Genomic DNA, 16,128 nt, shown 5'->3' on the forward strand with positions numbered 1-16,128 from the left:
ATACACTTTTTTTTTAAATTAAATTTAGGAACTGAATTTTAAAAGGCTTCATGAATTTCTTACGGAATTTTATGTAAAAGAAATTGTAATATAAAGAATGACAATTTTTTAAATAAAATAATGTTCTCGTGTGCTTAGTTTCTTCAATACTTGCTTAGTTATACATTAGTGAAAATTTATCAGATGAACATTTACAAAATATCAAGTAAAAGCACCGACTCGTACTTTAAATATTTATATAAATCACAATGCTATATATTTATTTATTTATTTAGATTTAACTGTAGAGTTCTTACGAGTTATGAAGTAAATTGGTGGTGTAGTCGAGTGGGATTGAATGGGACAGCCTCAGCCTACTTTTTTATTCTTACACTAGCGTCCCCCAATTTATGATTTCAATAACTAATACTAATGTGTCTAAGCGTTCCCCAGTTCATGTTTTCAATAACTGATGCACTCCTGTCTCTGAACGTCCCCCGATTTATGTGGTCTCAATAACTATTGCCCCTGTCTCTAAGCTTCCCCCAGTTTGTGGTTTCAATACCTAATGCTCCTGTCTCTAAGCATCCCCCAATTTATGTTTTCAATAACTGATGCACTCCTGTCGCTAAGCGTCCCTCAATTTATGGTTATAATAACTATTGCTCTCCTGTTTCTAAGCTACCCAAAATCTATGGTTTCAATATCTATTTCTTCTGTTCTTAAGCGTCCTCCAATTTATGCTTTCAATAACTCATGCACTACTGTCTCTAAGGTCCCTCAATTTATGGTTTCAATAACTATTGCTCTCCTGTTTCTAAGCTACCCCCAATCTATGGTTTCAATATCTATTTCTTCTGTTCTTAAGCGTCCTACAATTTATGTTTTCAATAACTGATGCACTCCTTTCTCTAAGCGTCCCTAATATTATGGTTTCAATAGCTAATGCTCTTCTGTCTCTAAGCTATCCCCAATTTATGGTTTCAGTATCTAACGCTCCTGCCTCTCAGTGTCCCCCAATTTATGTTTTCAATAACTAATGCACTCCTGTCTCTAAGTGTTCCCTAACTTATGTTTCCAATAACTGATGCATCCCTCAATATATATATCATATTTTATCAATGTGTTTCAATAACTAATGCTCTCCTGTTTCTAAGCTACCCCTAATTTATGATTTCAATACCTAATGCTCCTGCCTCTCAGTGTCCCCCAATTTATGTTTTCAATAACTAATGCACTCCTGTCTCTAAGTGTTCCCTAACTTATGTTTCCAATAACTGATGCAGTCCTGTCTCTAAGCTTCCCTCAATTTATGGTTTGAATAACTAATGCTCTCCTGTTTCTAAGCTACCCCCAGTTTGTGGTTTCAATACCTAATGCTCCTGCCTCTAAGCGCCCCCAATTTATGGTTTCAAAAACTAATGCTCCTGCCTCTTAGCGTCCCCCAATTTATGGTTTCAAAAACTAATACTCTCCTGTTTCTAAGCTACCCCCAATTTACGATTTGAACACCAAATGCTCCTGTCTCTAAGCGTCCCTCAGTTTGTGCTTTCAATATCTAATGCTTCTGCCTCTAAGCGTCCCTCAATTTATGGTTTCAATATCTAATACTCTTCTGTTTCTAAGCGTCCCTCAATTTATGGTTTCAATATCTAATGCTCTTCTGTTTCTAAGCTACCCCCAATTTCTGGTTTCAGTATCTAACGCTCCTGTGTCTAAGCGTCCCCCAGTTTGTGGTTTCAATACCTAATGCTCTTGCCTCTAAGCGTCCCCCAATTTATGATTTCAATAACTAATGCACTCCTGTCTCTAAGTGTTCCCCAATTTACGTTTCCAATAACTGATGCACTCCTGTCGCTAAGCGTCCCTCAACTTATGGTTATAATAACTATTGCTCTCCTGTTTCTAAGCTACCCCCAATCTATGGTTTCAATATCTATTTCTTCTGTTCTTAAGCGTCCTCCAATTCATGTTTTCAATAACTGATGCACTCCTGTCTTTAAGCGTCCCTCATATTATGGTTCAATAGCTAATGCTCTTCTGTTCTGTTTCTAAGCTACCCCCAATTTATGGTTTCAGTATCTAACGCTCCTGTGTCTAAGCGTCCCCCAGTTTATGGTTTCAATACCTAATGCTCTTTCCTCTAAGCGTTCCCAAATTTATGTTTTCATTAACTGATGCACTCCTGTTTCTAAGAATCCCTCAATTTATGGTTCAATAACTAATGCTTTCCTGTTTCTAAGCTACCTCCAATATATGGTTTCAATACCTAATGCTCCTGCTTCTAAGCGTCCCCCAATTTATGTTTTCAATAATTGATGAACTCCTGTCTCTAAGCGTCCCCCAATTTATGGTTTGAATAACTAATGCTCTCCTGTTTCTAAGCAACCCCCTAGTTTGTGGTTTCAATACCTAATACTCCTGCCTCTTAGCGTCCCCCAATTTATGGTTTCAAAAACTAATATTCTCCTGTTTCTAAGCTACCCCCAATTTATGATTTCAATACCTTATGCTCCTGCCTCTCAATGTCCCCTAATTTATGTTTTCAATAACTAATGCACTCCTGTCTCTAAATGTTTCCAATTTATGTTTCTTATAACTGATGCACTCCCGTCTGTAAGCGTCCCTCAATTTATGGTTTGAATAACTAATGCTCTCCTGTTTCTAAGCTACCCCCAGTTTGTGGTTTCAATACCTAATGCTCCTGCCTCTAAGGGTCCCCCAACTTATGGTTTCAAAAACTAATGCTCCTGCCTCTTAGCGTCCCCCAATTTATGGTTTCAAAAACTAATGCTCCTGTTTCAAGCGTCACCCAATTATGGTTTCAATAACTAACGTTCCAGCCTCTGAGCGTCCCCCAATTAATGGTCTCAATAACATACTCCTGTCTCTAAGTGCCCTTAATTTAAGGTTTCAATAACTAATTTTCATCTCTGTAAGCTCCCCCCCCCCCCTCCTCTTCCTTATCTTTTTTCTGCATCACAGCAACTGCACTATATTTCTTTCAATGCGCGTATAACCATTTCAAAATTAAATTGTCAGAAGAATTTTTAAAATAGTTCCCATTCTTTTTTTTAATACCACTTGCGAGATCGTTTGTTAAAAAAATATAGTTAAAAAACATCAAAATTTCAATTAAAAATTCGAAATTAATTTTAATACTAGTCACAATTGAATTTCAAAAAATTCTGTAATAAATTGGAAATTTCAATTGAAAAATACATTTTTAAGCTTTCAATTTTGAGCCCGCATACTTGGTCATTTAGTGAAGTTACGTTGTTAGGAAAAATTAAATCTTTTCAGTAAAACTTACTATCGAGTTATTTCAAAACTCCCATAAAATTTAAATTTAACAATACGCATAATATTCATAAATACATAATTCGTTTCAAAGAATGACAAATTAACTTAAAACTTATATAAAATTATTCAAAATCATGGAATGGGGTTGTTTCCTTCAGTCAAAAGTACTACTTTTAACCACTGAAATTTATAGAATAAGGAAAAAAATAAAATAAAATGAATCCAGAAAATACTTTTACTTTCCTAACAGTTATTTTTTAATTAATTTTTTTAAATTTCCGATTTTTCAAACAAGGCGTGGTCTTTATGACGTCACAAATTATGCACTTTGGCGAATCTCTATTATCCGCGCTCCTTGATTATCCACGTTATGATAATCAAGGAGCGAGTTAAATATTGCGCTCTGAGCTTGCTATCAGCCCTATCGTTGCCAGTATACACGTGAGTAAAGATGCGAATTAAATATTTTGCTTTACGCTTTAGCATCAGTTAGAGCTGCTATATAGACAGGCCGACGCATCAGCTTAACGATTTAAAATTGGATTTTTCATTGTTGCACTGCTAGGGTTACCACATCAAAGTTTCGGATTTCGCCCAATTTGCCGAAAATAATATTTTATTTTATAAACAATTCACGTGTGTGTGTGCCGCTAATAATTACTCACTGTGAACAATCACCAAACGCGATAACTCGCCAGAAAAGACAACCAGTCAAACACGCGCTCCGATCCAAAATGGCTAATCTTAAGCTGATGCGTCGGCTCGTATATATAGGAGCCTTAGCATCAGTAAATGGCATTTTATCATTTGGTGATGTCATCGGCAGAAGCGTAAACAATGAAAGCGCTTCGATTAAAGTAATTTTTTAAGAATATTAAACTTCGTCAAATTATTTAAAAAATGATCAGATCCTATGTTTTTAAGCATACTCTTTCGGAAAAAAATACTTTTAAAATTTTGGAAACGACCACATTAAGAGCGCTAGTAGAAATTTTGTTCTTTGAGTCTGAACCAGACTGTAAGCTATTGATGTAGTTGGAGAAAATACAAATGCGTGCAGCACGCAGCTGCTTTTATTTAATACACATACGTACTTTACCATGGTATATTTCAAAACAAACTGGAATTTTATTCTTGATGTTTCTTCAAAGAAATGGCACAATAAATTCCTTGTCGCTATAAAATATAATAATGTGTGGTTATGACGTTTTGAAGCAAAAGGATTCAATGGTTTTCAAGTATGTTTTTGGTTTTTTCTTGAAAAAAAAGAAAATAGAAAATTTATGAATTCCCCCCTTGTATGTTTGTGTGCTTGTATGTATACTTGTATAGGATTCTCTGTGCTTCAATTGTTAAAAAACGGAAGCGAAAAAAAAGGCAAATGACGCAAAAAAAAAAAAAAAAAAGTTGTAAACTGCAAGTATATTTTCTTGTTATTATTATTATTATTAAAGATTATTTCTCAGTTTACTTTCTCCATCATAGTACCTGCGTTTTGCTTCCAGTTTTTAATTGTTGATGAAAATAATGAAAAATAATAGCAGTTATAAAGTTTCCATGCTTCTGCTTTTTAATCCCCCCCCCCCCAAATGATTCAGTGGGGGAAAACTAATTAATTTCACGACTGAACTTAAGCAAGCATATATTTTTGGCGTTTTTAAAGTTTTTTTATTTTTTATTATTATACGTGTTCAAAAGTGCTTTTAAATTCGAGCATACAAAACAGCAATATTAAAAAAAGATTAATAGTAAATTTAACCTATACTAACCTATCCCCCCCCCCTTTTATTTTTCACAGAAGAGTAGGTAAATAGCAAATAGGTTTTAAATTTCAAAAAGTCGCAACTCAAATAAATTTCAGAAATAAAATGTTGAAAATGTTTTTTAATTCTAAAGACTATTTTTTAAGCTTGGATTGAGCTAAAAAGTATGAAATAAAGTAAGTATATGATTTCTTAATTGCAACATTCAAAAATTAAAGTTGATCATAATATCTTCATGTTTAGGTAAATTATAAAGGAGTCAATAAAATGAAAACTAAAAATTTGGTAGCAGAAATAGGGGTATACGGGTTGCTCGGTACGAATAGCTTTTACCATACCGCCTATCTTTCTTCTCCTCTCAATTTTTAATTTCAATTTTTTTGACTTCTTTATAATTAACATAAACATTAAGATTTTAAGATCAACTTCAATTTTTGAGTGTTAAAATCAAGAAATCATATACTTATTTTATTTCATACTTTTTAGTGTGAACCAAGCTTATAGAAATAATCTTTAGAATTAAAATACATTTTTCATATTTTATTACGGTATTCTTGAATATCCATGTGCTTTCTACTGCCCGAGTTAAACAATTAGGCAAAAGCTTTAGCAACGACTTATAAATAAAAAATAAGTCACGTTTCATGCAAGAACAGTGAAAACACTTGCCTTCCTTTTCCTTCAGTTCTAAAAATTTTACGAAGAATTATGTACTGTTTGCTACATTTGCCTTACATTTAATATCTTCCACATCACAAAGAAAGTTATTGCAAAATGTTTTTTTCATGCGTTTAGCATAAATAAATTAGTAGACTTAAAGAAAGTAATTTTTAAACAGTTTCAGCATTTTTGATTTATGGAAGTTAGCTTTCTAAACACTTTGAAATGAGTGACGATACGCTTAACAAGTCTAAGGGGCAGTTCATTTATTCCTGTTGACATGGTACTAAAGAGTTTTTCTTTTTTTTAGAGAGAGTTTTTCTGTACTTTGGAAAATCTACTTGGGGTATCAAGAGAAAAAAAAACGACCGATATCATGAAATGAAGAACATGATTCTCACTGAGAACTTTTCACAATGTTTTTATCTAAATGTTATTTCAGCTTAGTAATAAAAAGGGTAAAAAAGGAAATATAAAACTATTTTTAACCGACTTCAAAAAAATAGGTTATGATTTCGTTTGAGGTTTTTATGTAAGTTTTCGTATTGCTCCAAGAATACTGGACCGATTTGAAAAATTATTTTTTTGTTTGGAAGGGTATACTTTCCAGTTGGTACAATGTTAATTTTGTCTGGATCTGATGAGGGGTCCCGGAGAAATTTAAGAAACTTTAAATTTCATACGTTGTGGCTACGTAGACAAGCTTTCGTTAGTTACGCGATACGTCACAGGTCACGTGGTTTTGGCGAGAGCGTGCATTTTTTCAAAGATTAATCTTGTTTTGAACAATATTTAATTCTCACGCATCGGAATGTTTGATTTTCACGGCGCCTCCTGTTAATTTTAATTATATTCTTACTAATGTATTTATTACGCATGTAGCAAATCAGTAAATTAAATGTATTTTTCTACGAAAATAGTTGAATTAATTAATTTAATTTTTTGTTAATAAATCACTTCATTTAGTTATTATTATTATTATTATTATTTAATGTTTCAATCTTGAAATATATTTAGTGTTCAATTCAAGGGGAATTGAAGACAAACATCCCCCTCTCGACCCCTCCGACGATTAAATTTATATTCCTTAATAAATATATCGTAACTGGTGTCCGAGTTCTGAAGTTTGACAAGTATTCTAGACTTAATATTTCATGAAGCCGTCAGTTTATGGCAATACTAAATAACAGACTTCGTTGGAATTTTTTTATGTACTATGTTCCCCGATGACTAGAAGATGCCTGGACCGATTAGGGCAATTCTTTTTCTGTTTAAAACGGTATACTTCTCCCGGACTTCTAATGGTCTTCAAGTCCAGGTATGAGGAATCCTGAAAAAATCGATGGAACTCTTTAAATTTCATACTCGCTCTTTGTTGTTTGTAAATTCATAGCGTCTCACTTAGTGAAACGATTTTTATGGGTTTTTTCTTGTTTAATGGATAGGAGTGATCTAACTTAGGTCTCAAACCTTTGCTTCACTATACTTGTTCTTTAGAAAAAGGTTATGGGCAAAAAACAATAAACTTCATTTAATTTCAATATTAAACGATTAAATATAAAATCCATTGTTAAAGAAAGTGCCATAAGACAAACGAATTTTCTTTCCTCATTGTTAAAGAAAGTACCATTAAACATTAATATTCATCAGAGGTACGCCCTTAAGAGTGAGGGGGAGTGTTTTGAGGGGTATTTTTCTTTTTTATGGGGGCTCTTGCTTTGGAGGAGTACCCCCCTCCCAAATATTTCCCTTGTATTAATCGTTAGTAGTCATATCGCAAATTTTGAATAAAGACTCCCCTCTGAAGCAAACAGGGAATTCATTTAGTATCATTGCTCTAGTAGTATTTTGATCTTCATATATGCATCATCATTGTAGATATTCTGTTTCTAGTGTGGTGTTGATCTATAACGGGGACAAGTAAAGAGAAATGTGACTTTTTTCACGAGTTACGTAACACGTATTATTGTAAAATACAAAATAGTTAGGAAAACCATTGACATTTAAATGGTTATAATTAAATTAGAGCACAAATCCTGGAGAGGAACAAAGATCAGTTTTTAGTGCCAACCGTATAAAATGTTATGCGTATTAAGATTTGTTCTCTTTTTATCGACGTTCTCAATTCATCGGAATATTTTTATGTATGTCCCCCGTAAACTCAAGCACGCATAGACCAATTTGGAAAATTCTTTTTTTTTTCTCGTTTGAAAAGGTATATACTTCCCAAATGATCCCATAGTCATCAGATCAGTATCTAAAGATGGGATCCTTGAAAAATCAAGAGAACTCTTCAAATTCTATGGACAAAGTTAAAACGATTTCTGTTGTTTTTTTTAGTGACTCGTGATTTTTTTTTTTTTTTTGGAAAGCATACTTTGATAAAGTCAAACTGATGATGAAGGTAACTTTCTTTGTAAATAGTAATCGCGCATTTGAAAAAGCCTTTCTTCACAGTCTTCGGAAGTCTCCAAGACGCTGTGCTCTTTCTCTATTTTGCTCATCTTAGCTCTTTTGAGACTCCTGCGCTCGACGCTTTCTCATTTGAGACATACGTAAGGTTGCCGACAACCCACCAAATCCAGATTTAAACACTAATTTAACAAAACGCGAAAGTCTTTAAAACTAAACCTACTCAGTTATGTTAGGTAGTAGTTTATAGGAGGCCCCGACTTCAAATGGTCATTAAAAATTAAGACATTGTAAGTAATTAGTTAAGTATGAAAATAATTAATCGTATAGTAATTAAAATCAGTGTTTATTATATAATTGAGTGTTGAGTTTAGTTGATTTTTGTACTGGAATTGTAAAATAAATTTGATTTATGCGTTTGGGTAAGAAATCATATGTAAGTATAACCAATTATTTTTTTACTTTTTAGTTCCTCTTTGTTTTTGAAGTCGGTTCTTTTTTTTATTTGTATATTCTCTTTTAGACTCCCATGTGTCAAATTCAAGTCAATGGCTTCTACTTCCACTAATACTATAATAAACTAAAGAACATCCTCATAAGACTGAACTTCTTTCCTCTAAACTTTGTTTCAACTTTTGACAAACCGTGAGTTTATGAAAATACGATTTTCCTTGAACTTTTATAGGCAAACATGTAACTCAAATATAGGAAAGGAAAGAGCAAAGAGTTGAAATGTTTCTTGAAGAAGGAGACATGTGAATATTCGTCAAGAATGCTTTTGTCTGAAAGGGAGCTTCAGCGTTACTTTAATGTTTCACTTTTTCATATTTCTAGGAAGAAATAACACTGGGTTTAAGCACCATTCTTCTACATTGCCCTCTGAAAAACTTTCTCTATTCTACACACTTTGACACGTTTCGACAAAATATAGCAAATAAGGAAGTATTTTCTAGTAAAAAGACATTGACATTGTTCCTAAAAAATGAAATCATATTTTATTATTTTATTGATTTAATTTTTGATTGGTTTTATTATCATTATCATTATTGTTACTTTCGACTCATTATAAAGGAAGCGTTATAAACAAGAAAAATTTTATTGATCATCGCTGCTACTGACGCTCTTATTTCCATTTGAAGAATTTCGGTACAATTTTGACATCATGGATTTAAAAAAAGAAACTGCTTTTCGAGTTTTTAATAGTTTTAAAATTGGTAAAACTATATAGTAGTGATAAAACATAAATGTCGATATTTTCAAAATATCGATATTTTCGTCAAAATATCGATGTTTTTACCATCAATGTTTGAGGGTAGATGTTTATTCCAACATAAATGTTTTGCTTTCGACGTTTTTCCTATGTGAATGTTTTATAACTAAACCAAAAACATCCTTACAAAATGTGAATGTTTTTTACAGTTAACATTTACGATGGAAGCTTTATTTGTTAGTGCGAGATTTATCACATCGAAAGAGATTTCTTTTGTTAGTTGTCTATAGGAGTGTCTTACATTTCAAAAAAAAAATCAATTCCTTTTCCCAGCACACTTAAAAAAAATATTGAGTGTTACTAACGTTTTCCCCAAATATGAATACCAGTTTTTTATTCGCTTTCCTTTAATATACATATATGAACATATATTACATACATATATGTACATAAATGGGAAAGTACGTTTTTAAAAATCTTCTATTTATGTAACGTTAAAAAAAATTAAAGCTATTGACTGTGGGCGCTTGATAATGAAGCTCGCATTTAATATATTTTTTTTAGTGAGAAAGCTTTTTGTTGTTTAGATATGTAACGTTGTGACGTTTGACATGTGGCGTTAGTTATGTGTCCATTGCGTAAAACATGTGAGAATGCTTTATGTTCTTCAGAAAATGTTGTGGAGAAACAAATGCATTATCACATTTCAAGTTAACTTCCGTTTTATGCAGTTTGCATTAGCTATAAAGCTCATAATTCAGTTTTTAAAGAAATTTTATTATCACATTTAGAGCGGTTAAGTAGTTTTCTTTATATTTCATTCACTAATATCAGCATACATAAACCTAAAAAGTCAGTTGAAACTAAATTTTTTTAGAAAGAAAAGAATAAGATTGAAGGTGCCATGTATGATCTATACTTATTTACCTAACTTTTCTTTCGCGTTAAGCATCACTTATGAATCTTTGAAACTTTTTTTTTCTAATTCTTTTTTTCAATTTTTCCCCCCGGATCAGTTTTTTTTTTTTTTTTTTTGCAAAATATTTCTTGCGATTTCATGAAGAGAATTTGTAATGCATTCTTATATAAATGAATAATACACACAACAAATTATGAGTATCATAAACAAACATACCCATTCTAACAAACAATAAATAAAATGTAAAGTAAACATTTAAAAGACATGTATTTGCAATTTGTTCTGAAACTCGTTGAAAGCAAATGCACTTTCGCCGGCAGTATATTGAGAGCAAAAAGACTATTTGCGGATTTTTACTGCAGCATATTCAATCACTTAACTCGGTAACATTTTTCGCAGAGTTTTAATAATCAGTAAGAATATTACTATCAATGTTGCAAGAACTGCAGCCTTTCCGTTGGAATACTTCCCCAAGATTTTACCACAATTGAAACTTCTTTATTTGCACCCTTTCAGTGTCAATGCCTTGAGGGAAGATTTAAGTTACCGAACCATTGACAACTGTTGAATACGCATCAAAAAATGATTGAGTACGTTTCAAAAAGGCGTAATCCAGGAAGCAGAATTTTAAGCCTGTTACTTTTGCAAACGAAATTAAAATCATACTTAAGATGAGAATGCTGAGCTGACGTTGTGTAACAATTTTTCCATAAACATTAATGACAAACACGTTGAGAGTATTTGTACAGTTGAGTTTTTTGTCATCAACCTACTTAATCAATTTCATCTAATGAAACATTTCTCTGTGTTTAGCTCGAAAATAAATACTTGAAAAATGCTTTCTTACTACGTTAAATGATAAATACAATTAAAAACATACAGTTTTTTTTATTTAAATCTTATAATTTTTCCCCTTTATTGATTACACTCACATTTTATTCAACTCATTTTGTTCTTATGAAAATGAATGAGTTTTAAATGTTTTAACTATATTCCTTAAGGAAAAAATTTAATTTTAAATTATCAAGTCGATAAGCAGAGTTTTTAAAATTTTAAATATTGCTTTGTTTAAAAAATATTTTTTTGTGCTATGTTTATTTACAAGCATAACAGTAAAATTTTACCGAACTTTTGAACTAATAAGACGAGAAATGGATGAATAAGACAAATAGTTTTCAGAAATTTAAAATATAATGTATTTTTAAAACATTTCAAATTTTTTAATTACAATCTGTACTTAAGTATTAAAGCTATTACTCTCATTGTCTGTTTTTTTTTTCAATGAAAAAAAAGCTTTTTTAAACTATATGCTCTTTTATTTTATATGACCACATATTTTCATGAATAATTAAAAAGATAATAGATTCATTTAGCTTGATTAGGTGCATTTACGTTTAAAAAGCGGGGGTTGGAGGAGCTATGAGAACCGAGCTTTTAAATCTTTCAGATAGAAAAAAATAGAATGCAGTCAGGGTTACACAGAATCTAATATTTTCTGGGGGGGGGGGGATTGTCGAGTTACCGATTGAAACTTCTAAAGTTTCGAATGATAAAAATATGAACACGTTCACATACCCACATCTTACGAAAAGAAATATTAGTCATCAATTTTAAACGGAAAACAAAATCGCACTGTTGCAATATTTTCTCTGAATTTACCAAATCGTCAGTCAAATTCTGCCGAATAAGGTATTTTTTGGGAGGTAACAATGACCAAGTGTGCCCCGAGCAGATATTTTTGTTAGAGGGGAAAATTTCAATTTGCCGATTGAAACTCCGAATTATTCCGAATGATGAAATACAATCATTGCATAATACAAATTGTTTTTCTAAAATTGCAATTTTGCAACGCTATCTCCAAGTCTACTAAGTCGTCAGACAAAATTTGCTGAATGAGGAAATTGTTTGGGAGGTCACAATGACCTCCCACGACCTGCCAACACGGCACCCCTGACAATGACCTTCGGGACCTCCCATCGAGGCACCCCTCAGCTCAGTCTACTATGAAATAAGGTTTTACTTACCAATTACTGGCGTATCATTCTCTAGTTCCACCAAAACGCTTCCCGATAGAAACGATCCCGGCAAATATAACAATGTATCATTATCAAGAATGATGATAAATTTCTTAAGTTTTTTGCCGGTCTTATTCGTTGCAATTTCTGTCCTCACATGACCACTTGTAGCACTGTACCACATTTTAATATTTTGATCAATTTTTTAGTCTCCAATTCACTGAAGTTTGTTTTCGAAAGTAAAGATCTCTTCTTTCTTCGAAATTGTACGAAGTCGTTAAATTTTTATTTTTAAAAGAGTTGGCGCATTTAACGGAGCGCGGAGAATAACTATGAAAGTCGACATTTGCAATGAGCAATTTCTTCTGATGTGATTTCTTAATGAGTGCTTCTCAAACAAATTATATTTCTTGAAATTATCAGAAACAAGTACAACACACACGGATAATTTCTAGCAGTGGTCTAAAGTCTTTCGAACAATTCCCTTGATTTTTATTTCAGTCAGAATGAACTACCGTGTCAATTTTATTTAACCGATCCAAACTGATTATATAAATGTGAATTCTAAATGCTCGAAGTATTTTAAGCTTTTGTAAAAAAAATGAGAAATGATGATATTTTATCTCGTTGAAATAAACTCACTACAGAATTTTTTTTTTTTTTTTTCTGCAGTATATTTTTAGTTTGCTTCAAATGTTTCCAGTATACCCTAGCTATAAGAATAAGCAGACTATTAATTGTCGCAAATTCAAAACAATCAAATAACATTAAGGTCCTTCGCTAATATTGGACGATGATATCATCTCCTCATTAACACACAACCAGCGATAGAACTTATAAAACCACAAAACACGCACACAAATAACAAGAAAACATCACTCCACTTGACACAAAAAAACTGACGAAGCTGTATCACACCATATCAATTTATCGAACAACACTTTGGGGCTCACTGCATCCCCATAAAGCAAGCAAATCGTCTGTTATACATTCCCATTATTTCCGCTTCGGCGACTGTCGAACAGATTTAGAAACACACCTCTTGCGCAACAAAATCGCACACGAAGTTGTAGTCTTTGGGAGAAGTGTTTCTGGCCGTTCGACTTGTAAAGGAAGGTCAACCCAACTGGTTCCGGTATGGCTTAGCCAGTTCGTTCCTGCAGGCCTCGAATTCCCACTCTGGCCGTCACTCTCTTCAGCTGGTAAGCGATGATGGCTCTTGGAGATGACCTGCTCTGTTTAGCCATTCAGCATTCGAAAGTTCTTCTTCGGCCCTTACACTCCGACCTACGTTCAAGGGAAAGAGAGAAAAAAAAAGCGCATTAGTTCAGAACGAAATTGAAGTTTAGCCATTTTAGCCCACGATGTTTTTTCCGTTTTGGAATTGAAGACCTCGCTGCAGATCGGATAGTCTATTTGAATACCTTCCCTCTCTGATTGATCAATTGTTTTTAACGAAGTCGCTTCGAAATTTACAAATATATTTTTAGTGTAAAAAAATAAAAGCTCTCAATTTACACAAACTACGCAAAAAGTTCTTAACGTTTTGAATCTCAAAATAAGTTTCATGGAAAAATTCGCCTTCGCATTAGTGTAGAATTTAATGATCTATAAAATGATTCCTACTACAGTTGACGCCGTTTAATTGAATCAGTGGTTAATTGAATCAACCGCTTAATGAATCAGTTTGTCATAAACAGAAAAAATACAGCTTTATTAAATTAGCCGTTTTATTGAATCAGCCGCTTTATGGAATCAAAACTGTTTAGATCAAGCGGGATTCATATAAGCGGCGGCTACTGTATTTTCATAGCGACTCGAAAGATGAAATTGACACTATCTGAAAGCTGGAGTTTCAACTTAATGACTTTTGGCTCTACGCCGACGCTATATTCCCGAAAACTCAATTTCATTTCAACTTTTCTTTTTCTTTTAGTTGAAAAAATTTAAAACATTATTTCAGTCATACATTTTAAGTTTTTGCTTTCTTTTTGTGAAAATAAAATACTTCTACAAATTTCCGAAACTTCTGTACCACTATCCGTACATAATATTTACGGGCTGTTTATTGCTTAAACTTCCTTTTACATAGAAAAGGAAGTATTGTTTTCGCGAAAAACTTTTCACTCAAATATTGGCCCAAATTTCCTCTTTGCTCATCCCCGAAGGAATGTTGAGTTGTTTTTTCGGCCCGACCGCATATGCATATGTATCTAAGAACGTCTGGAAGCCCGAAATATCCATTTTGACTATCCTCGAGTTAATTACTACGAGTTTTCTCTTGACTTCTGTATGTACGGATGTATGTAAGTATCTCGCATAACTCAAAACAGGTATGTCGTAGAAAGTTGAAGTTTAGTATGCAGTTTCTTAGTGGGGTCTTGTTGTGCACCTCCCTTTTTGGTTGCCTTCGGATGTTCCAAAAGGGATCTTTTGCTCCTTTTCAGTGTTAATTTCAATGCAAACTCAAGTGATGTTAAAATTTAATGAACACTTAGCGATATATCACCAATATTTTCGTCGCCAAGTCTTGTCGCAAACTTGGCGGTAGATCGCCTAGTTAGTGACAAATTTGGTGAAAAAAAATTATTTTTTGAATCTGGTTTCAATTTGGCGCTATTGGCGATAGTTGGAGAATTGTCTATTAAATCACGTTAAAATTGTTGATATTGTGTAAATTAATCTTTGTAAAACGGTTTTTTTTTTTTTTTTTTTTTTTGCACCGTTTCGCGATAAACTAGGGAAGAAATATTTAAAGTGTTTATTCAAAAAACAATCATTACCTAATAGATGTAAAAGGGAGTAATGTGATGTCCATATCAGATTTTTAACAACAATTTCAAAAGACTCTCAGTCAAATAATTATACATTTCAGATCATAAATTTAAATTCTTTTAAGATGAAACTGCTTGACTGAGTCAACACAAGTAAGGGATTAATTTGCACTTTCCCAAGCTTCTTTTGTTAGAAAATTAGCCCTGCTTCAAGTATTTTAAGCCTGCAATGCTTAACGTTTAGTTTTATAATTTTAATGTTACTCATTTATTCGAATAAAAATATTATAAATTGCAAAAAATTAATGAAGCATTAAATGTATAAAGTTTCGATGTGCTTTGAAAACGAAATGAGTTTTACGAAATTTATATTTTAATTATAAAACCAAAACTAATAGTTTTAGTTTAACGCGTTATTACACTAAAAAAAAGAGGATTTAATTAACGAATTGAAAATGCGAATTCAATGCTTATACCTAACCATCGAAACTGCACAGGTTTCCAGAAAACTATTTTCGCTTCGTAAACCTCTGGTTTTCCTTTTATTTTCTTTCTCCTTTTCTTCTCTATACCCCCCCCCCTCCTCCTCTACATTTTTTTTGCAATTCAATTTAGTGAATAAAACTGAATTTTACTTAAAATGTAGTATTCTTAAAGTAATAAAGGAACTTCAGAATGCTAATTTTTACGGCAAAATAAAAAACAAATAATGACTTGAAAGACGCAAAAAGGGAAAGAAATATAAAACAGTTAAGTTCATTGTCGGTTTAGCAATAACGAAAATAGGCATAAGACTATGACCATTGACCATACATGTCGGAATTAATTTCATCCAATGTATATCTTGTATTTTACTAACAATAGTTCATAACGACGGTAATATACTGATACATAGTTGATGTTTGACAGTTGAAAGCGCTTAAGTAGGATTTAAAGGACTTGTAATATTATATACTGAACTCGAGGTCGTCGCATAAATATTTTGCAATGCCATTTGATTGTGTTTCTTGATTTATAGCTGCATTTCGGAAATGGTAGCCTTTGCTCTGATCGTTTAGTTCAGTCTATTTGTGGAAATTTTTCATGTCATTAC

At 32.5% G+C, this 16,128-nt stretch overlaps 1 protein-coding gene across 1 annotated transcript in view; it reads right to left on the reverse strand.

Moving 5' to 3' along the window:
* The window catches only part of LOC129217327 (arrestin domain-containing protein 4-like), an 89,483-nt gene extending 77,038 nt beyond the window's left edge, over positions 1-12,445 (reverse strand). Inside the window, exon 1 of the mRNA XM_054851612.1 lies at positions 12,271-12,445. Coding sequence (XP_054707587.1) covers positions 12,271-12,445 — 175 coding nt within the window. The remainder of the gene's footprint in view (positions 1-12,270) is intronic.
* Between the last annotated feature and the right edge of the window lie 3,683 nt (positions 12,446-16,128).

Source organism: Uloborus diversus, chromosome 1, assembly GCF_026930045.1.
Source record: "Uloborus diversus isolate 005 chromosome 1, Udiv.v.3.1, whole genome shotgun sequence".
Lineage (NCBI taxonomy): Eukaryota > Metazoa > Arthropoda > Arachnida > Araneae > Uloboridae > Uloborus > Uloborus diversus.